A 21,506-nucleotide genomic window follows, 5' to 3' on the forward strand; every position below is an offset into this window, starting at 1 on the left:
GGGACCCAAGACAGCCACCAGGACAGGACACACAGGTGCCGTGCTCAGCAGGATTCCGGCATGCCTTCCATATCCAGCTTTCCATTTGTGAACCCTTGCCTTTCCCCCCACATTTGAAGTGGTTGCTCTGGGTCAGAATCCAGCTACTTCCTTTCACTAGTCTTGGCTAATGAAGACTCTTGCTTTCTACCGGCCCCTGCTCTTGTTAATTAGACTCTGCAAGCAGAGAACACCTGAACCTGTGGCGTCTACAAGCCCACCAGTAAAGAGCCCTTTCCTGAGGACAAAATACACGTGAATGAACAGGGGACAGGGGATGTTACAGCAGCCTCACCCAGCTTCGTGGGAAGCCCCAGGCATTAGGGTCCAGCAGTGCACTAGTCAGCTCCGGCCGCCATAACGAACACCACAACTTGGGGCTTAAGCTACGGGAATGGATTCTCTTGCTGTCCTGGAGGCTGGAGATCCGAGATCAAGGTGTCAGCAGGGCTGGCTCCCCCTGGGGCCCCTCTCCTTGGCGTGCAGATGGGATCTGCTCTCTGCATTCTGTCACGGTTGCCCCTCTGTGTGTGCCTGTGTCCTCATCTCCTCTTATAAGGACACCAGGCATGCTGGACTAGGGCCCACCCTAATGACCCCATTCTACCGTAATCACCTCTTTAAGGACCCTGTTTTCAAATGCTATCACATTCTGAGGTAGTGGGGGTGAGGGCTCAACATGTGAATTTGAGGGGGGCACGGTTCAGCCATAACAAGTGCCCATGGGCTTTCTCCAGCTGATATATATATATATATATATATAGAGAGAGAGAGAGAGAGAGAGAGAGATGGAGTCTTTCCCTGTCGCCCAGGCTGGAGTGCAGTGGCGTGATCTCAGCTCACTGCAACCTCCGCCTCCTGGGTTCAAGTGATTCTCCTGCCCCAGCCTCCTGAGTAGCTAGGATTACAGGCGTGCGTCACCACACCCAGCTAATTATTTTATCTTTAGTAGAGATGGGGTTTCACCATGTTGGCCAGGCTGGTCTCGAACTCCCGACCTCATGATCCACCCGCCTCGGCCTCCCAAAGTGCTGGGATTACAGGCGTGAGCCACCATGCCTGGCCACAGTTGCCCTATGTTTTTATGTATTATTTCATTTCTTCTCTCACTCCTCCTCTACCTTATTATTTTATACAAGGACTGATGTAAATTAACAGACTTAGTATTTATGTTACACAGTATTCTAACAGGATTGGCTGGCTTCCTAGAGCACACACTTTCACCCAGAGAGAGATCGTGTATTGATCAGAGTGTGGTGGGGAAAGGAAGGTCACTTGTTTTTACACGTGATGGCATAAAGGGTAGAATATAGACTCAGGAGGAGGCATGGCTGGCGGAAGACCCGGCACCATGGATGTTGGGGAAGCTGTCCCCACAGTGAGAAGACTTGATGGTGGGCATGTCAGCTAAGCACCCAAGAAGAGGTCTCAAACATTCCCCTGGCAGCAGTGGTCAGAGGGCTATGGGATAGAGGGGAGGGATGAGTGGGTGGAGCAAGGGGATTTTTAAGGCCCTGAAACGATTCTGCAACATTGTAATGGTGGACGCATGATGTTACGGATTTGTCAAAACCCGCAGAATATACGACACAAAGGGTGATCCTGGTGTAAGCTATAAACTTGTGTTAATAACCACGTATCAATAATGGTTTATCCATCGTACCACATGAATGCAAAGTGTTAGTAATAGGAGAAATGTGAGAGAGAGAAGGATACACAGGAAGCCTCTGTACTATCTTCTCGATTTTCTATAAAGCCAAAACTGCTCAAAGAAATAGAGTCTACTGATAAATACATAAGTTTTCCTGGAAGCCGCTGCAATCCCCAAGGTCCCCAAACAGCTTCCACCCACTGTCACTCTCTACAGCAAAGAGCATCCCCACAAGCTCGCAGGAGGACCTCTGTGAGGTTCCGGTCTACACACACACCCGGCTTCAGCCACCCCGGGAAAGGAGGGGCTCTGCTTAATCTTCCAAGTTCTAAGTGAGTTTCCCTTGGAAAACTCTAATTCAGAGCCACACAGGAGGGAGTCTGGTGGTTCTTCAGAAGAGGGTGTGCTGGGTTCAAGGTTACAACAGAAAATCCAGCACCATCCAGCCCAAAGTCAACACACCATCTAACACAACCTCCCCTCACATTTACCCTCTGAAAAGAATGTGGCACCCCCATGCTTCCTCCTGACATTGCAGTTGGCAGCAATTCCTCTCAGCTTTTATTTATCTGAAAAATGCCTTTATTTTGCCCTCATTTGTGAGGGGAATTTTAAATAGTGTTGGAGTCCAAGTTGGCAATTTGATTTCTTACCAGTGTCTGCTTCTGGCTTCCAAAGTTCCTGTTTGAGAAGACAGCTGTCATTCTGGGGATCTCTGTTTGAGGAGACAGTCGTTGTCCTCGGGGTCCCTGTCTGAGAAGACAGCCGTCGTTTCATCCATTTTGTTCCTTTCCTCCATCTCATTTCATGTATTTGCAACAATATGGTAAAGCACTTGGTCTGCTAATTCTTTCACATGGGTTATCTGTGCGTCTGCTTCTATTACATAGCTTATCTCTTGGTTGAAAATCACACTCTCCTGTAATTCTTATAATTTTTGGTAGTGTGCTAGAAATTATATGCAAAAGAACCAAGAAACATCAGTCTCTCCCTGCAGATAGAGCTCTGCTGATGACTAACCCACCCTCAGCACCATTCAGCTCCACTGCAAGGAAGGGGCCCCCACAGACTGGCAGTTCCTTCAGATTTGCACCCACCATTTTCCAATGCATTTGAAAGAAATGATAATTTTTGTACATAATTCCATTTTTTCTCATTGTTGAAATAGAAAGGATGGCGTCACACGCCTTCCTCATGCTAACTGGACGTGAAACTCTTGTATTTTTGCATTACAAAATCTGGGAGTTATTTGTCATTATGACCCTTTTATTTCATTTACATTATTCATCTGTGGATCTTTTTTCCTTTTTCAGTCTTGCCAGATATTTGTCTAATTTTTGTTCCTTCAAACACGCAGCCATGGCCATGCTGATTTTACCTTGGTTTTCTGTTTTGTTAAAGGCATTCTCGGCTGGGCGCGGTGGCTCACGCTTGTAATCCCAGCACTTTGGGAGGCCGAGGTGGGCGGATCACGAGGTCAGGAGATCGAGACTACGGTGAAACCCCGTCTCTACTAAAAATACAAAAAATTAGCCGGGCTTGGTGGCGGGTGCCTGTAGTCCCAGCTACTTGGAGACGCTGAGGCAGGAGAATGGCGTGAACCCGGGAGGCGGAGCTTGCAGTGAGCCGAGATTGTGCCACTGTACTCCAGCCTGGGTGACAGAGCGAGACTCCATCTCAAAAAAAAAAAAAAAAAAAAAAAAAAAAAAAAAAAAAAAAAAAAAACGGCATCCTCGGTCCTGTCTCTTTTCTTCAGTTGAGTTTTGGAATGCGGAGGTTGGACCCTGAGCTTGCTAACTTCAGGCTTCCCACCAGTTTCCTGCTAATAACTCCAGCATTGATCACCTAAGAAAAAAGTCTCCCTCCTACTCACCAAATATCACTCTGATGGCTGAGAAAATTATTAATTCAAAAATAAGGCCAGGCACGGTGGCTCATGCCTGTAATCCCAGCACTTTGGGAGGCCGAGGAGGGTGGATCATTTGAGATCAGGGGTTCGAGACAAGCCTTGGCAACATGATGAAACCCCATCTCTACTAAAAATACAAAAAGTAGCCAGGCGTGGTGGTGCACACCTGTACTCCCAGCTACTTGGGAAGCTGAGGCAGGAGAATCACTTGAGCCCGGGAGACAGAAGCTGCAGTGAGCCAAGATCGCGTCACTGCACTCCAGCCTGGGCAACAGAACAAGACTCCATCCCAAAGAAAAGAAAAAATTAACCTTTCTTATTTCCCAATGCAAATATATAGGGTTAGATTTTTCTCAGGTACAGCTTTTACTGCAGCCCAATAGTTTTGATAGTAGTATCTTAGTTTTAATCATTTCTAGGTATTTTAATTTCCAATATGACTTCTTCTTTAACTGTGGTTTATTAGAATAGTGGTTTTCTGTCTTTTAATATGTGTAACTATGTCACTGATGCTTTTGTTACGAACTTCTGTGCTGGGTCAGAGAATATTGTCAGTGTGGTAAATGTGCCAGTTTGAAAATGATAACAAAATCCTTGCTCACTGTTGCCTTGAAAAAAAATGAAAATGATAACAATCTGTACATTTAGAACAAAATGAAAGTACTGGACTCTCTGGTTCAAGGGCTCCCTGGTGCCTGTGTGTTTGACTGATTTTGTAGCATGAACAAGAAGGATTGTGCACCGGGGGGAGACCATTCAGGCTTACTGATGTCACTAAACCCAAAGTCAGAAACAGAACACAATTGCACACACCTGTCCGTCTAAGAAAGCGAGCACCTGATGAATTGCTCAGGCACAGGGAGTGAGAGGCCGGAGTGTGAGGCCCCCACTGCTGACCCAATTCTCTCAGCACCTTCACACCTCTCTGGGGTCCCACTGTTGTTCCTCCTGGGAGCCCTGTCAGCAGCAGAGAGGGGTCTCACTGGGGTCGCCCAGACACCTGCTGTCCCCAGATTAAGACAGGGCCAGGAGAAGACATGTTCCCAGGGAGAGCTGTGCATGGAGCCCCCAAGGCAGGGCCAGGAACTGGAGCATGAAAGAAGCCAAGTCACCAAAACTATGTAGAGTCAAAAGGGCTAAAGGTCCACAGCCCTAAGAATCAGACACTCAAACCAGGGTTCCACATGGCAAGGGGAGGAGAAAGGCAAGCAAGTGATGGCAGAGCCAGGAGGGGCAAGCAAGAAACCTGCCAGGCCCCACACCTGTGCCTGGGGCCAACGGTTACGATCTGAGCTTCCCGACAGCCAAGGTGAAAAGGAAAAAGGGTCAGAGGTATAAGTGTAGCGGGAGCATGATGATCTTCAGTGTCAACAATTCAGCCTGGCAAGAGCACAGGGATGGAGACTGTGGGACTCATTCAGGACACCACTCGGGGAGGCCTCTGGACATCACGCCAAGATCCCCTTCACTGGAAAAATTCCACAGTGTGTTTCTGTCCGTGCCTATGCCGGGGTTGGCGCACATACCCACACAGCAGCTTGCTGGCACCCAGCTCTCTGACGGTGAATACAATAAGGGCAGGAAGGAAGGTCGTCCACTTCATCTAAACAGGAAGCTTTCACATTTTCCTGATCGAGATCTACACTTTAAAAAGTTAAATAAATATATACACACCCAAAACACTGACACATATAACATTTATATAACATATTCACATAGATTTATAACCGATAAACATATTTATAACATAAAACATAAATATAAATATGAAATAAAATACCAAACATACTTATAACATATATATTTGTATATCTAAAACATTATATACACACATACATACACAAGCAAAAACATATAAGCATAAATAAAACATTTTTATTTAAATTACTTTCTTCATTAAAATATATGTGTCCTAATTGTGCATAATGTACTCTGATTTTTATTATTCAATTCAATTCTATTCTTTCATCTTCTAGAACACACAAACATGGTTCCCATTCGCCAGCTGGGTTTTATGACCCGGGCTCCTTGGACAGCGCTGCTCCCAGCACCGCTCAGAAGCAGTGCAGAGTGCAGGCCGAGGCTCCGTGCGGCTGAGCCAGGCTTGAATTCAGCCCTCTACCTATTACCTGGGTGATCCTGAATCAGGGCACCAACCATCCTGGTTTGCCCAGCACCGAGAGCTTCCCAGGTCGCAGGACTTTGGTGCTAAAATTGGGACATTGATCCCCCATCATGAAGCCATCTCCTCAGGTCTCTGTTCCATTTTATTATTTTTAGAATTGGACTCATTGTTCCCACCTCCTAGGATTAAAATCAGGCCAGAAATGAAGAATGTTGATAGAATAAACACTTGACAAACGTCACTGGGGCCTGTGGGCTGTGCTCCTGCGGGCGTCTCTGCTGCCAGATGTACACTGGCTCACACACCTGGACAGGTGTTGGAGTCTGGGGCCGGAGGGCGGGGGCTCCTGACAGAGGCCACCAGGAACAAGCAAGCCCTTAACAAGGACGTGGCCCTGCCTCTCCTGGGCAACTTGGGGACCAAGTCAGGGAACCGTGGAGGCGAAGACCCCAGAGCCGTGCCCCCGCCCTCAGACCCAAATCTTTGCTCTGGGCTGTTTTGAAGCCTGTCCAAGAACTGTACTCATTCCAGGGGTGCCCCCAGGAGCAGCAACAGGCTGTGCCTGCCGAAGAGCTGGAGTGATATGTGATGGGGATAACTGCATGACCCAGTAAACTATCCTGGGAACACCAGGCCTGCACCTGCCCACCCTGCTGACCACAGGCTGACTGACCCTTTCCCATCCCTGGCTAGTCCCCACCACCTCCAGGGGCTGCTGTGTCTGGGAGTTAATTCACGAAGGAGGGAAGAAACAAGGCAAGAAGCACAGCTGAGGAACTTGGTCAGCCCTGGGGACGGCCAGTCCCTTCTCGTGAGCGCTGAAAGCTGTGTGGCTCCAAGCACGGCCCTCTCAGCTGTGGCTGCCCCAACACCCTGTCATCAGCCACAGGCTCAGATGAGTCTCTGCAGATCCCTCAGCCACTTCCTTTGAGACCTGTGTGTTCCTTCCAGCCTCCAACCTCCAACTACCACCTGGACTCCTTTATTGCATGTTCCTCCAATGCCACTGTTCTTTTGATTTTTCTTTTTGATTTTTGACTTTGCAGATTTCACAGTGCCAAATTCAAATCAATCACAGTGAGAATGGCAAATGAAAAAATGCACATGATAAACAAAGTGCATATGGCCCCTCCCCTCCAAACGACTTCCATCCCGTGCCCTCTAAGCCCACCCCCAAAACAGCCCTGATCCACACACAGGCTGGGCGGCAGAAAGGGCTGGAGCATCAGAGGACAAAGGGAGCAGAGGATGCTGAGCCTGGACAGGCAGGGGTCAGAGGACAGGGCCCGTCTGGGGCATCCCTAGAGCATGCACCAGGGGAAACAGGAATGGGACAGTCCTGCCGGGTGGGCTGCTGTGTGGACGCAGGGGAAATGGCCCCACCTGGCTGCACACTCAATCTCAGGCTGGCACCTTCTCTCCCAGCAGCCGTTACTGGAAAGGCCACAGCAGGGGAGGGGCTTGCTGGGCTGCAGTGTGGAAGAGGGTGTGGACGCCCTGGAGGTGGTGGGCAGCAGTCACGCTGGGGCCAGGGGCAGCCCTTCCCAACCACCTTATGGGTAGCAGTTACCCCTGTCTTCTTTCCGCCACTTACCTCCTGCAAGACCCCTGAGGGCAGGTGACTGGGCCGGTTCACTGCTGCAGACCCAGGGTCCAGCCCTGCTTGTCATCATACATGCTCAAAAGGATGTGATTCAGGAAATGAAGGCAGGAAGGAGAAAAGAGCGAACTTGACACGGGGCGAAAGCTGTGTGACCACCTGGACTGGAGGGAGGGGTTCCGAGGAGGAAAGTGGGTCCGTGGTCCTCCAGACTGAGAACAGCACTTCCTGACATCACCTGGGTCCGGCAGGGCCCTGTGCCTCTGGTGAGGTGGGACAGGGTGTGACAGTACCTCCAGAGGGGAGAGCTGGGTGCCCACCAACCGGGATGTCCATGCTGTTGGGTTCCAGCGGCCCAGTGAGAACACGGGTCAACTCCCTTGGCTCCTGGGGAAAAAACAGAATAAAGAATAGGACAAAGGGAAGACTCCGTGTAGGAGGCAGATGAGTCTAGTGAGGAGGGCACAGGTCTGCACTGTGACGGGGGCAGCCTCACACTCTGCATCCAGGACCTACATGGGGCCGGGCAGATGCTGCAAAAGAAATTGGAACAACAGCCTCCAATGGGCCCAGGGACGCTTAAGCACTGGGACAGACCCGGCTGGGCCCCAGCCTCACTTGTGGGAGGACGAAGCGTGGGAGGACAGAGCTGGGAGGCAGCCTGCACAGGAGCCGTTTTTCCAGGGCGCCAGTCTTCAAAGGCCCGGACTCAGCCCCCCTGCAGGTCCCAGAAACTTGGCAGGAGTCCTGGAGCTGCAGCCCCCAACCCCTGCGGCAGCTCCAGGCTCCTGTAAGGCTATGGGAGCACCCCCCCGCTTTCCTCTGGGCCACTGAGCCCGCCTGAGGGGCCCCTGGAGGCGCCTGCCCTTCTCCTCCCTTCTCCCCTCCTCCCAGGCCACCCCTGCCAGGGGAAAGCGCTCCAAGCACTCTAGAAAGAACGAAGATTCTGTGCCTGTGGCCTAACCATCCCCGCCAACCTCATTTGCCCTTAACTATGCTCCTTCCTGGATCCGCCTGGCCGGCTCCCGTTCCATCTCGGCTTGTCCAAACCTCATCTGCGCCCCAGGGTCCCTACTCCGCCTCCTGCATATTCCTCCTCCTCCGCCTTGAAGCCTCCTCCCTCCCCTGTCTGCTTCCAAATCCAAACCACTCCCGCCCCACCCCAGGGAAAGGGTCGTCCCGCCCTCCGCGCACTTTGAGGTGCTCAGGGCCCTCTGGGTCTCCCTCAGCCTCCCTGGGTCCCTGAGTCAGGAACCAAATCTGGCCCCACGTTCCCCAAGCCGTGGAACCCAGGATCTGTGATTGGGGCTAAGGCTGGCCTTGGGGAGACCTGCAGCCGCCCACGCCTCCCCGGCCTCGGGCTATTTTCCGTAGGAGGCGGCTGCAGGCAGGAGCTGAGGCCCTCGGGGACCCCGGAGCCTCCCCAGTGCAAGCCCCGAGGAGGGGCTGGACGGTCCCGCCCCCTCTGTCCCAGGGCTGACTCCTCCTCCAGGACGCAGATCCCCGCAGCCCGGCAGGAGAGAAGGTGCCCGGAGAGGGGTCCGGACTGTGGGCCGGGGCTGCGATGAGGGGTCGGGGGAGAACGGGGCTCCGAGGATTTAGTGAGACTGGAAGGGGGACAAAAGGCAGAGGGCCCAGGGAGAGGGGGATGCGGGGAAGGGAGGAGAGCGAGCGTCGGGAGCAGGAGGCTGGGGGTGGTGGTTGACCTCGGTAAAGCCCAGTCCAGGAGCGCAGGAGGCTGGAGGTGGGGTGCGCCCTGAGTGAAGCCCCGTCCGGGAGCAGGAAGCTGGGGAAGGGGCTCTCTGGGTGAAGCCCCCCGCAACACCCACCTCACCCCACTCAGGCTGAGCTCTCTGGCGTCATGGAGGGGCTCGTCCTAACCCTGTGCACCCTCCCGCTGGCTGCGGCGTCTGCTGGCTGCGCCACGACGCCAGGTGAGGCGCGGCTCGGGCGAGGCTGGGGGCGTCGGGGCTGGAGCTGCGGACCCTGGTCCACAGCGCCCCGCTTGCTGCCCACAGCTCGGAACCTGAGCTGCTACCAGTGCTTCAAGGTCAGCAGCTGGACGGAGTGCCCGCCCACCTGGTGCAGCCCGCTGGACCAAGTCTGTATCTCCAACGAGGTGGTCATCTCTTTTAGTGAGTCCCCCTCGGGCAGAGGGCAGGTGCCAAGTGCCGGGGAAGGGCCGGTGCCCCCGCCTCTCAGCGACTTAGCTATGAGTCCTCGGCGCTGCAGGGCCTGGGGCGCTGTGGGTCCGACACTGCCTCCTGCTGTCTCTCCCGTGCTGGGATCGGGCGAGCATCCCAGAGTGTGAATTTTGACTTTTCTTTTTCTCCTCCATTTGAAGTGTCACTAGGAACTGTCAGCAGGACAAAGGCTCTGATGTCACTGAATTTACAAAGACAGCAGGAACACACGGGTGGGGATCGGCAGCTGTTCGGGGCGATGGGTTATCTGCCCTTCCTGGCACAGCACAGTACGCCTGCCATACAACCCAGCATCGGGCAGGCTGCACTGGAATCGAATACAGTGTATGACAATGTCATATGGTATAACACAACATAATGAACATAATGTGTATATTGTAACTTAATACGATGTAATATAATGCGACATAATACAACATAATATAACAAAATAGAATGCGACACAACACACCATAACGCTCTATGACACATAGGGGCGATTCCACCCAAGCTCTTTTCTCAACAGTTTGGGTTTTGAGTGTTGTGCATCCCTTCAGGGGTTCCGTGGTTGTTGACAGACACATGTCCGTCAGAAAGTCTCTGCCATGTCTTTAAGTGAGCAGTACAGAGAAACGAGCCCAGGGCTGGGCACCCAGCCCAGCAGGTTCTCTGTGATGGGCAGCCCCTTCCCACTGCTCTGAGTCACCCCATCTCCCTACGCCGCACACGCCCCGGGGCTGGCAGGGGTGGTCCAGGCTGTGCCTGGCTTCAGGGGAAAGCACCTTACAGCCAGTTGCCCTGGAGTCTGTGTTTGCTGTGCCGCGGGGCGGAGGTGGCCTGGGCAGCCAGGCTCCCCAGCTCTGCAGCGCCTCACCCAGGAAAGGACAGAAGAAGGTGGTCTCTTGGCCCCCCTCGCAGGGCCAGGTTCCCTGCTCTAGTTCTTTCTGGTCCCGGCTGCCCCTTCAGAAAGCATCCTTGCGCTTTCCGGATAACTGTGGATACCTCCTTCCTGGGGCTCTGGGGCCACCTGCCTCTCCTCTTTTCTGCAGAATGGAGTGTACGTGTCCTGCTCAGCAAAGGCTGTGCTCCCAGATGTCCCAACGACAACATGAAGTTCGAATGGTCGCCGGCCCCCGAGGTGCAAGGCGTGATCACCAGGCGCTGCTGTTCCGGGGCTCTCTGCAACAGGGCGCTGACCCCACAGGAGGGGCGCTGGGGCCTGCGAGGGGGGCTCCTGCTCCAGGTGGGCCTCGGCCTCCTCAGGGCCCTGTTGTGAGGGCCCTCCCCTTACACCCCCTCCTGGCCCTGTGGGTGATGGGAAGGACGGTGCCTCCGCTGTGGGTGATGGGAAGGACGGTGCCTCCGCTGTGGGTGATGGGAAGGACGGTGCCTCCGCTGTGGCTGATGGGAAGGACGGTGCCTCCGCTGTGGGTGATGGGAAGGACGGTGCCTCCGGTGTGGGTGATGGGAAGGACGGTGCCTCTGGTGGGCGATGGCCCCTTGCATGAGGCCTCTTGCCCTGAATGCTGTCCAGGACCCTTCGAGGGGCAGGAGAGCCCGGGTGCAGCCACAGCTGGGGCTCGCACTCTGCCTTCCCATTTCCAGCCCCCTCTGCCCAAGGGAAACCCAGGAAGGATAACACTGTGGGTGCCCCCACCTGTACATTGGGACCACAACCTTCACCCTCTTGGAGACAATAAACTCTCATGTCCCCATGATGCTCATTCCTTCCTGCTCCCTGTCCACCCGCCCCGCCCAGCCCTCAGCAAAGGGCTCTGTGGGTGGGTACCGGTGGTCACTGGCGCAACCAGATCTGCAAAAAACCTTCCAGCTGGGGGGTTGAGGATAAGGACTGTCCCTGCAGCCTAGGGCCCAGCAGTGGGTAAGCAGTATGTCACAGGCTCGGGGCTGGGATCCTAAAAGGGCTGGGGCCCCTATGTGGAGGTGGGGATGAGCCTGGAGAAAGGGGTCTGTGGCATGTGATCAGGGCTGAAGTGCCCATCTGGGCAGCCACAGTAGGATACAGGAGGTCAGGACTGATGGACAGTGCCAGCAAGGAGAGGGTGGGAATGGGAGGGCTGCCAGGTGAGGCACGGGTAATGTGCAGGCTGAGGCAGAGGGGACCAATGCCGAGCTCAGGACTGGCTGGGCTAAGCAGGGCACCATGGGACATCCCGGAGCTGTCCTGGGGCAGGGATGGCTGAGAATGAGGCCTTCTGCATTGGGAAGGGGGTGGCCTCACCAGGTAGCAAAGCCCCAGATGAAGAACAATGCTGGGTCTGCCGCCTGCTGCCCGAGCTCAGGTCCTCACAGCGCTCCTCCAGCCTGCACCCCTGCGCCTGTGCACTGCCCTCCAGCCTGCACTCCTGCGCCTGTGCACTGCCCTCCAGCCTGCACCCCTGCGCCTGTGCACTGCCCTCCAGCCTGCACCCCTGTGCCTGTGCACTGCACCCCCGGCTGCCCTCCAGCCAGTCATTGTTTCCCCTTGGACCCAGGTGGCCATGGCAGCCCCCTCAGGTAGGTCCAGGATAACCCCGGGCCCTGGATCGCCTGTCCTCGGCGGGCTGCAGGCTCTCCAGAGGAGGGTCATCAGGTTCCCAGGCAGAGCAGGACCTGCTCCCCTCCTCTTGCGGTTATGAATTTTCAGGCTGAATTCCAGCCCCGCCAGCTACGGCAGCTCCTCAGGGCAGGGCACCTGGTGCTCCTTGTAACGTCAGGAATCTGGGGTCCCACGCCTTGGGGCAGCCAGCAAGACCAGTGCTGGGTGGAGATTCCCCAGGACCCTGGCCCAAAAGCTTCTGTTTTTCTGCACAGGGGGGTGCTGGGAAGTGATCTGGCCACAGTGAGGGTGGCGTGCAGGTCTTCCCTGATGCATTTTCCTAGGAAATGTGTGTGAATCTAATTGAGGGTGGCCGTGCAGGTCTTCCCTGATGCATTTTCCTAGGAAACATGTGTGAATCTAATTGAGGGTGGCATGCAGGTCTTCCCTGATGCATTTTCCTAGGAAATGTGTGTGAATCTAATTGAGGGTGGCGTGCAGGTCTTCCTGCATGCATTTTCCTAGGAAATGTGTGTGAATCTAATTGAGGGTGGCGTGCAGGTCTTCCCTGATGCATTTTCCTAGGAAATGTGTGTGAATCTAACTGAGGGTGGCGTGCAGGTCTTCCTGCATGCATTTTCCTAGGAAATATGTGTGAATACAATTGAGGGTGGCGTGCAGGTCTTCCCTGATGCATTTTCCTAGGAAATGTGTGTGAATCTAATTGAGGGTGGCCGTGCAGGTCTTCCCTGATGCATTTTCCTAGGAAATATGTGTGAATCTAATTGAGGGTGGCATGCAGGTCTTCCCACATGCATTTTCCTAGGAAATGTGTGTGAATCTAATTGAGGGTGGCCGTGCAGGTCTTCCTGCATGCATTTTCCTAGGAAATATGTGTGAATCCAATTGAGGGTGGCGTGCAGGTCTTCCCGCATGCATTTTCCTAGGAAATATGTGTGAATCTAATCTGCGCCCCTGTGCTGGCGTCGGGGGCCTACGGCCTGCCTCCCCACAGCCACCGGACCAGCCTCTCTTGTGCCTTTTAGAGCTGGGGGCTTTGGCCTCTCCTCTGGACAGGGGAACCAGGATTCCAATTCCTTCAGGGCAACTGCTCAGCTGGAACTCAGAAACATTGCGTAATACATTGACTTAAAAAAATTATTATTTGAGACAAGGTCTTGCTCTGTTGCCCAGGTTGGAGTGCAGTGGCACAATCCTAGATCACTGCAGCTTTGACTTCTCAGGCTCAAGCGATCCTCCCACATCACCCTCCTGAGCAGCTAGGACCACAGGCACACGCCACCACTCCCAGCTCATTTTGATGTTTTGTGGAAACAGAGTCTCACTATGTTGCCCAGGCTGGTCTTGAACTCCTGGCCTCAAGTGATCCTCCTGCCTTGACCTCCCAAAGTGCTGGGATTACAGGTGTGTGCCACCAGTGCCACCACAGTCGGTCTGAATAAAATGATTTTTTAAAAAGAGGATGAAGGAAGGAAAGATGAAGATGACGGAGCATTTCACAGGTTAATGAGAAAAGACTCCTTGAGTGGTAAATAAACGCTTGCTGAGGGTGAGCACGTGAGACTGGGAAGTGGTCACAGAAGGGACAGTCAGGGTGGATGAGGAGGGTGGTGCGTGCCCTCCCTGCACCGCTGCTTCTGTCCCAGCCCTCAGTTTCCCCATCCTTCTGACCTGCGGAAATTCTGAGTCACTGTCCTAGTCTCTCCAGGGCAGTGGGGCCCTTCGCCCGTTACCTGGGAGACCTGAGCCATCTGCGTTCCCCACAGGCAGCAGTCAGACCGGGGGCTGAGCCTCCAGCAGGGGTACAGGGCAGGGCAGGGACCTTGAGAACATGCGGGCAGGTGGCCCAGTGCCACCTGTACGAGGGAGAAGCACGGGGCAGGCAGCCAGGCCAGCCAGGCAAACGCTCAGGAGTGTGGGGCAACGCATAAAAACCAAAGCTGCCAGAACCCATATTTTTCCATATCGTAAGAATAATGGCAGGCCGGGAACAGTGGTTCATGCCTGTAATCTCAGCACTTCAGGAGGCTGAGGCGGGCAGATCACCTGAGGTCAGGAGTTCGAGACCAGCCTGGCCAACATGGTGAAACATGGTCACTACTAAAAATACAAAAATTAATCAGGCGTGGTGTCAGCCACCCATAATCCCAGCTACTCGGGAGACTGAGGCAGGAGAATCACTTGAACCTGGGAGGTGGAAGTTGCAGCGAGCCAAGATCACGCCACCTCACTCTAGCCTGGGCAACAGAGTGAGACTCCATCTCATGTCTTCTCATGGCTTGTTACCTTATCTCTTTTTATCCCTGAATAATATTCCATCGTCTTCATGTAGCACTATTTGTTCAACCACTTGCCTATCAAAAGGCATCTTGTTGCTTCCAAGCATTGGCAATTATGAATAGAGCTATGGTAAACGTCCACGTTCAGGTTCTTATGTGGACATCAGCCTTCAACCCATCTGTTTAAATGCCACAGAGCACAATTGCCAGAGCTGCCGAGAAGCCTCTGTGTAGCTGTGTAAGAAACTTCACACCTGTCTTCCATGGCAGCCGCACCATTTTGTACCCTCACCAGCAATGACGGGGAGTGCCCGTCGCTCTGCATCCCAGCCAGAAACTGATGTTGTCAGTGTTCTGGATTTCAGCCACTTAAAAAGTGGTGCTGGTGTCTCCTAGGTGTCTTCATTTGCAATTCCCTGTTCCCAGAGCCTTGTTCCGTCTGCTTACTTGCCAGCAGCAGATCTTTGGTGAGGTGTCTGGTCAGATGCTTTCTTCATTTTTTATGTTCTTATTGAGTTTTTTGTTTGTTTGTTTTTAAATACAGACAGGGTCTTCCTATGTTGCCCAGGCTCATCTCAAACCCTTGGACTCAAGGAATCTGCCTGCCTCAGGTTCCCAAAGTGCTGGGATTACACTTTGAGAGTCTGAGGCGGGCAGATCCTTTGAGCCCAAGAGAAACAGGTTGAGCCACCATGCCCAACCTGTTTGTCAATTTTTTAAATCAATTTTTTTTTAAATTTTAGGGATTATGTTTTCAGTGTTGTATCTAAAAACTCATCACTAAACCCAGGGTCACATCGATTTTCTCATGCATTTTCTTCTAGGAGGTTTATAGTTTTGCATTTTGCATTCAGGCCTATGGTCCTTTTTAGTTAGTTTTTGTGAAACGTATAAGATTTGTGTCGGACTAGTTTTTTTTGTTGTTGTTGTTTTTGTTTGTTTTGCATGTGGATTTTCCATTTTAACACATCATTGTTATATATAAATTTATTTTTAAAAATAACGATTGCAGCAACATTGATAACCAATCACCCATACTCCCCCCACTGATTGATAGGGAAAAAATCCTTCTATACAGTTGAGTAACAAAGGAAAATCAAGACCTTTTATCAGACACCCTACAGCCAGAAATGGCGATGCTGTCCCCAGCGGGGTAGACCTGACACATTCAATGTCCCAAGGTAACACACCAGCCCATGGTGTAGATCTGACATGTTCAATGTCCCAGGGTAACACACCCACCCAGTGGTGTAGACCTGACACATTCGATGTCCCAGGGTAACACACCAGCCCAGTGGTGTAGACCTGACACATTCGATGTCCCAGGGTAACACACCAGCCCAGTGGTGTAGACCTGACACATTCGATGTCCCAGGGTAACACACCAGCCCAGTGGTGTAGACCTGACACATTCGATGTCCCAGGGTAACACACCAGCCCAGTGGTGCAGACCTGACACATTCGATGTCCCAGGGTAACACACGAGCCCATGGTGTAGACCTGACACATTCGATGTCCCAGGGTAACACACCAGCCCAGTGGTGCAGACCTGACACATTCGATGTCCCAGGGTAACACACCAGCCCATGGTGTAGACCTGACACATTCGATGTCCCAGGGTAACACACCAGCCCAGTGGTGTAGACCTGATACACTCAATGTCCCAAGGTAACACACCAGCCCATGGTGTAGACCTGACACATTCGATGTCCCAGGGTAACACACCAGCCCAGTGGTGTAGACCTGATACACTCAATGTCCCAAGGTAACACACCAGTCCATGGTGTAGATCTGACATGTTCAATGTCCCAGTGTAACACACTTCCCATGCACCATGTTCTCTGACCATGTGCATTTAAATTAAATGTTTATGATGAAGATAAACTTTAACATTTCAAATATGGGAAATTTAATTAACATTTCAGTTAGTTCATCTGTTAAAGAAGAAACTATAATAGGCTTCTTAAAAATTCATTGAGCTGCATGGTAACAAAAATCAGAACGAGCTTTTGTTTTAAATGAGAGTGGTGCTTTGAGGAAAACATATAGACTTAAGCCCTTGTGTTAGGAAGGAAGAGGGGCTGAAAATTAAGAAACCATGTATTCAGGTCTAGAACCTTGAGAAGAACAACAAATTAAACCCAGAGAGGTCTGAAGGAAAATGTCCCCCCAAAAGGTGTTATTAAAGAAATCAGAAACCAAAATAAACTAAAATAGAGAAGATCCACAAAGTCAACAGATGCACAAAATGGTGACATTCCTGGCAACACTGAGAATGAGATGGAAGGGGAAACACGGATAAACGGCTTGAGTGGTTAAAGAGACTGAACTGTTCCAGCCACCCATTCATGCAAAATCCCAGGAAGTGGAGATTGAATCCAAGTGGTGGGAAGTGGATCAGTGGTTGCCTGGAGCCGGATGCGGATGGGGGGCCATGCTACTCATGGCGGGCGCCTGTTGGGGGAGGCAAGTGTGATGAGCATGGTGGTGGGTATGTGGTGTGTAAATTTGCCAACATTCATTGAGCTGACCACTTAAAATGGGTGCTTTTTGTTGTGTATAAATCACACTTCAGTAAAATTGATCAAACTGTCACAAGAAGCCGGGTTGGGTGGTGCATGCCTGTGGTCTCAGCTACTGGGGAGGCTGAGGCGGGAGGATTGCTTGAGCCCAGGAGGTGAAGGCTGCAGTGAGCCAAGATCACACCACTGCACTCCAGCCCAGACAGCAGAATGAGACCCTGTCTCAAAAAAATAAATAAAAATAAAATAAAATCACAAGAGATATTTTGCATACCTATATGGAATAAGTTTGAAAACTTAGATGAAATGAAGTATTGCTAGTGAAAACATAATTTGCCAAATTGGACCCAAAAGGTAAAGTTTCCAAGTTCCTTTTACAAGGCAAGCATGACATTGATAGCTAAACATGAAAAAGACGATACTAGAAAGGAAAAGATACCACTTTTCTATATCAGTGCAATAATCTTAAATAAAATATTAGCAAGACAAATTCAGTAGCACATTGGACAATAACATGGTTGTGTGTGAGCACATGTGTGCATGCGTGTGTGTGTGCATGTGCGTGTGCATGAACCCTGAAGCCAGAAACTCACTGTATGGGAAAGTACTGGATGCGGTCCCACTAATGCACTGAACAAGACCAGGACAGGCACTGTCATTTTTTAAACATTGCAGTGGAGAAACAAGCAAAGAAAAATAGAAGAGAAAGCAACTGGAGGCATAAGATTTGAGGAAAATACAATCTATTTGCAGCTGACCCATCTACCTCAAAAACTCTTTTTAAAGAAAGCCCTGGCTGGGCGCGGTGGCTCACGCCTGTAATCCCAGCACTTTGGGAGGCTGAGGCGGGCGGATCACGAGGTCAAGAGATCAAGACCAGCCTGGCCAACATGGCAAAACCCTGCCTCTAATAAAAATACAAAAAATTAGCTGGGTGTGGTGGCGGGCGCCTATAATCCCAGCTACTCAGGAGGCTGAGGTGGGAGAATCGCCTGAACCCAGGAGGCGGAGGTTGCCGTGAGCCAAGAGCATGCCACTGTATGTATTCCAGCCTGGATGACAGACTGAGACTCCGTCAAAAAAAAAAAAAAAAAAAAGGAAATAAGCCCTAATGGAGCAATGCTAAGACTAGAAAATTCAATAAAATCATTCAATGAGGTAGTAGAATATGAAATTAAAGTGAAAACCAACAGCCTTTTTATATAGAAGCAAGAACTAACTAGAAGATATAATGGAAGAGAAAACCTCATTTACAATTGGGGGGAAAATCCAATGCTTAAAAATAAATTGGATTTTAAAATGTGCAAAATCTAAGGGAGTAAAATTCAATGCGCTCCTGTGAGATGCACCTGGAGCCTTGAGCAATTGTAAAGCTGTTCCTTGTTCTCTAATGGCACCAATGTCATTAGACATCAGTCCTCCCTAATTTATGAAATGTTTTCATCTAATGTGATTGCTATAAAAATCATGATTTCTTTTTCTTGAACAAGACAAGTTGAAAGATATGCAAACAAAAACATTCAAGGTTGGTTGGGAAATTCTGAAAAAAAGTTGAGTTATTAATGGGTTAGTACTACCAGAGATTAAAACATACCAAAAATAAAACCCTCAAAAATTAAAATGATGTGGTGTCTTCATGCTAATGAATAATCAAGTGAAGTAGAATAGAAAGACCAGAAATATACCCAAGAATGCATGGAAACTCAGTGTACGATACAGGCAGAATCTCAAATCTCTGGATCAAAGATAAACTTGTTAAAATAATTGATATGTGAACAAATGAATGGATTCTTGGAAGAAGTCAAATAGGACCTCTACCCATGCATCCATATAGCACACATAAGAATTAATGTTAAACAACCAAAGTGTACAAATACCAAAAGAAATGATATGTGAATATCTTTTTTTTTTTTCGAGATGGAGTCTCGCGCTGTCACCCAGGCTGGAGTACAGTGGCACAATCTCAGCTCACTGCAACCTCTGCCTCCCAGGTTCAAGCGTTTCTCCTGCCTCAGCCTCCCGAGTAGCTGGGATTACAGGCACCTGCCACCATACCCAGCTAATTTTTTGTATTTTTAGTAGAGACGGTGTTTCACCAGGTTGGCCAGGCTGGTCTTGAACTCCTGACCTTGTGATTCGCCCACCTCAGCCTCCCAAACTGCTGGGATTACAGGCATGAGCCACCATGCCTGGCTGTGAATATCTTTACAACCTGAGTGTGGAGAAAGACTTCCTAAGTTTAATTCAATCCAAATGCAAGAAAGAAAAGATTGACTAATTTGACTCTATAAAAATATAGATATTTTGTATGAGGTGCACATGGGCACACACACACACACACAAACAAACACATACCAGGGAGTTATCAAGAACTCTTAATTGGGGGAGGTAGGCAAATGCCAAAAGCTTAATAGAAAATATAAGCAACATATAAAAACAATTAGCAACAATGATATAAAATACCACTTAAACATAAGGAAAAATGTTGCCCTTCCCTTGTGGAAGAAATGCAAAGGAAAACAGCCCTAGGGATGTTGGGGCGGCACCTGCTGCCGAGGGTAACGTGCAGCATGTCGAGGGCAGCACTGCCAGGGCTGGTTCAAGCCCAAGGTAAGGTGGAGGAGGTAGTCTCTCCCATCTCTTCTGCTGAGTGCAGCTCTAAAACCTGCCTGAAACACGTGGAGAAGCTATCTGAACTGCCTCCAGAACACATGCAAATGGACACTCTGATCATAAAATTATCAGGAAGATTGAGAAATAAGACAAAAATGTGAGGTGCCACCAAACCAGTGGAAAGTTTTCCCTTTTCATTCCTCTAGCATTCCCTGGTCTTGACTCAAGGCAGCCCACACTCTAGAAGCAGACACCAGGGCACAGGTAGGGGACTCTGGGGGACCCCTCCAGGGCTTACTCAGTGAATGGGTTGGCAGCAGCCACAGGAGCCACCATGAAGCCTGCAGGGACCCACAATGCTGAGGGCAGGGATCTTGCCTCTAATCAGAGAAGCTGTGATTCCAAGAGGGTGGGGTAAATGCCACAGGTCTTTTTCTCTCCACATCTTCCCACGTCATGACCCCAGAGGGGGTCAAAGAGGGAGGAAGTGTGAGCACCGTGACATAATGAGCCACAGCCTTCTGACTAGATGCCCCAAAGAAGAATCCCAGGTGACCACACAGCATCAGAGAAACTCCAGGTAATGAGGAACTTTGGAAAGCAATCCATTGTGTTGTCAATAAAACTCCAGGCTCACTCCCAAGCTGGGCATGCATGGATGCAACCCTCGATGGCATAGATTATGAGAACCAGGTGAGGGGATCTACCTCCACTGAGGTGTCAGAGTGACCTGCATACCCAAACACCATGAAGCTTTAAAGACTGAGCTGATGTGGAAGCCACAGCCTCTGTAGGTGTGCCCAACCACATCAATTGCTGCTAAAACAAAACTAGCAGCATTCTCCATACCACTTAAATAAGACACAGAGTCTTGTAACATTCAAAACGCCCAGGACACAATCCAAAATTACTTCTACAAAAGATCAGGAAAATCTCAATGAGCAAGGAAAATGGCAATCAGTAGGTGCCAGTGCTGAGATGACATGAGGGTTGGAATCATCAACATCTTTAAAGTAATTATCATAAGCATTCTCTAGCAAGCAATGGCAAACACTCTTGAGATAAATGGAAAGATAAGAAGGCTCAGGGAGAAAGTGGAATGTACAAAGAATGGCCAAGTGGGAATTGCACCACTGGAAACATAATCACCAGGATAAAGCAATCTCTGGCTGGGCCAACAGCAGAATGGAAATGAAAAGGGAAAGAGTCAGTATGGCAGTTGTCCAACTTGAACAACACAAAAGACACTGATTTAAAAAAAATGAGGCAGGGCTCAATGGCTCATGCCTGTAACCCCAATACTTTGGGAGGCTGAGGCAGATGTATCACCTGAGGTCAGGAGTTCGAGACTACCCTGGCCAACATGGCAAAACCCCATCTCTACTAAAAATACAAGAATTAGCTGGGCATGGTGGCAGGCGCCTGCAATCCCAGCTACTCAGGAGGCTGAGGCAGGAGAATCACTTGAATTTGGGAGGCAGAGGGTGCAGTGAGCGAAAATCACACCACTGCGTTCCAGCCTGGGTGACAGAGGGAGACTCTGTCTCAAAACAAAACAAAACAAAAAATGAATGGCACCTCAGGAACAACACCAAAAAGTCCAACAGCTATATAATTGGTGTCCCAGAAGGAGAGGAGAAAGAGTGGAGTACAGAAACAAGATCTGAAGAACTAATGACTGATAATGTTTCAATTTAGAAAAAGGACATAAAGACTATAGATTCAAAAGCCCAGTGAATTCAAATAGGATAAATACAGATGCAGATATATTATCATTAAACTGTTGAAATAAATTGATTTTGTCACAAGCCAGCATTGTCGCTGTGGGAGAAAAGAGATCAAAAGTACACAAGAAGGAAGGAAATACGCAATATTATGGCCATGGGAAAGAGATGTCAGTGTGAATACATAGAACAGCACACTTAAGCAACAATCCCAAATGATGGGGCCTTCTACAAAAGAGTTGGCCTTTACTCTTCAAAAGTGTCAGGTCACGAAATAAATCCATGCTGAGGACCCATTCCA

The 21,506-nt window shown here is 50.4% G+C and overlaps 1 protein-coding gene across 1 annotated transcript; it reads left to right on the plus strand.

The window, feature by feature from the left end:
• Window positions 1-9,185: 9,185 nt before the first annotated feature.
• On the plus strand, window positions 9,186-10,783 carry LY6L (lymphocyte antigen 6 family member L). Its single transcript, XM_030795372.1, has 3 exons — window positions 9,186-9,258; window positions 9,343-9,459; window positions 10,557-10,783. Exons 1-3 carry the CDS (start codon window positions 9,186-9,188, stop codon window positions 10,781-10,783), a joined length of 417 nt encoding a protein of 138 aa, XP_030651232.1.
• The last annotated feature ends 10,723 nt before the right edge of the window (window positions 10,784-21,506 follow it).

The sequence above is a fragment of the Nomascus leucogenys genome, chromosome 16, assembly GCF_006542625.1.
Source record: "Nomascus leucogenys isolate Asia chromosome 16, Asia_NLE_v1, whole genome shotgun sequence".
Lineage (NCBI taxonomy): Eukaryota > Metazoa > Chordata > Mammalia > Primates > Hylobatidae > Nomascus > Nomascus leucogenys.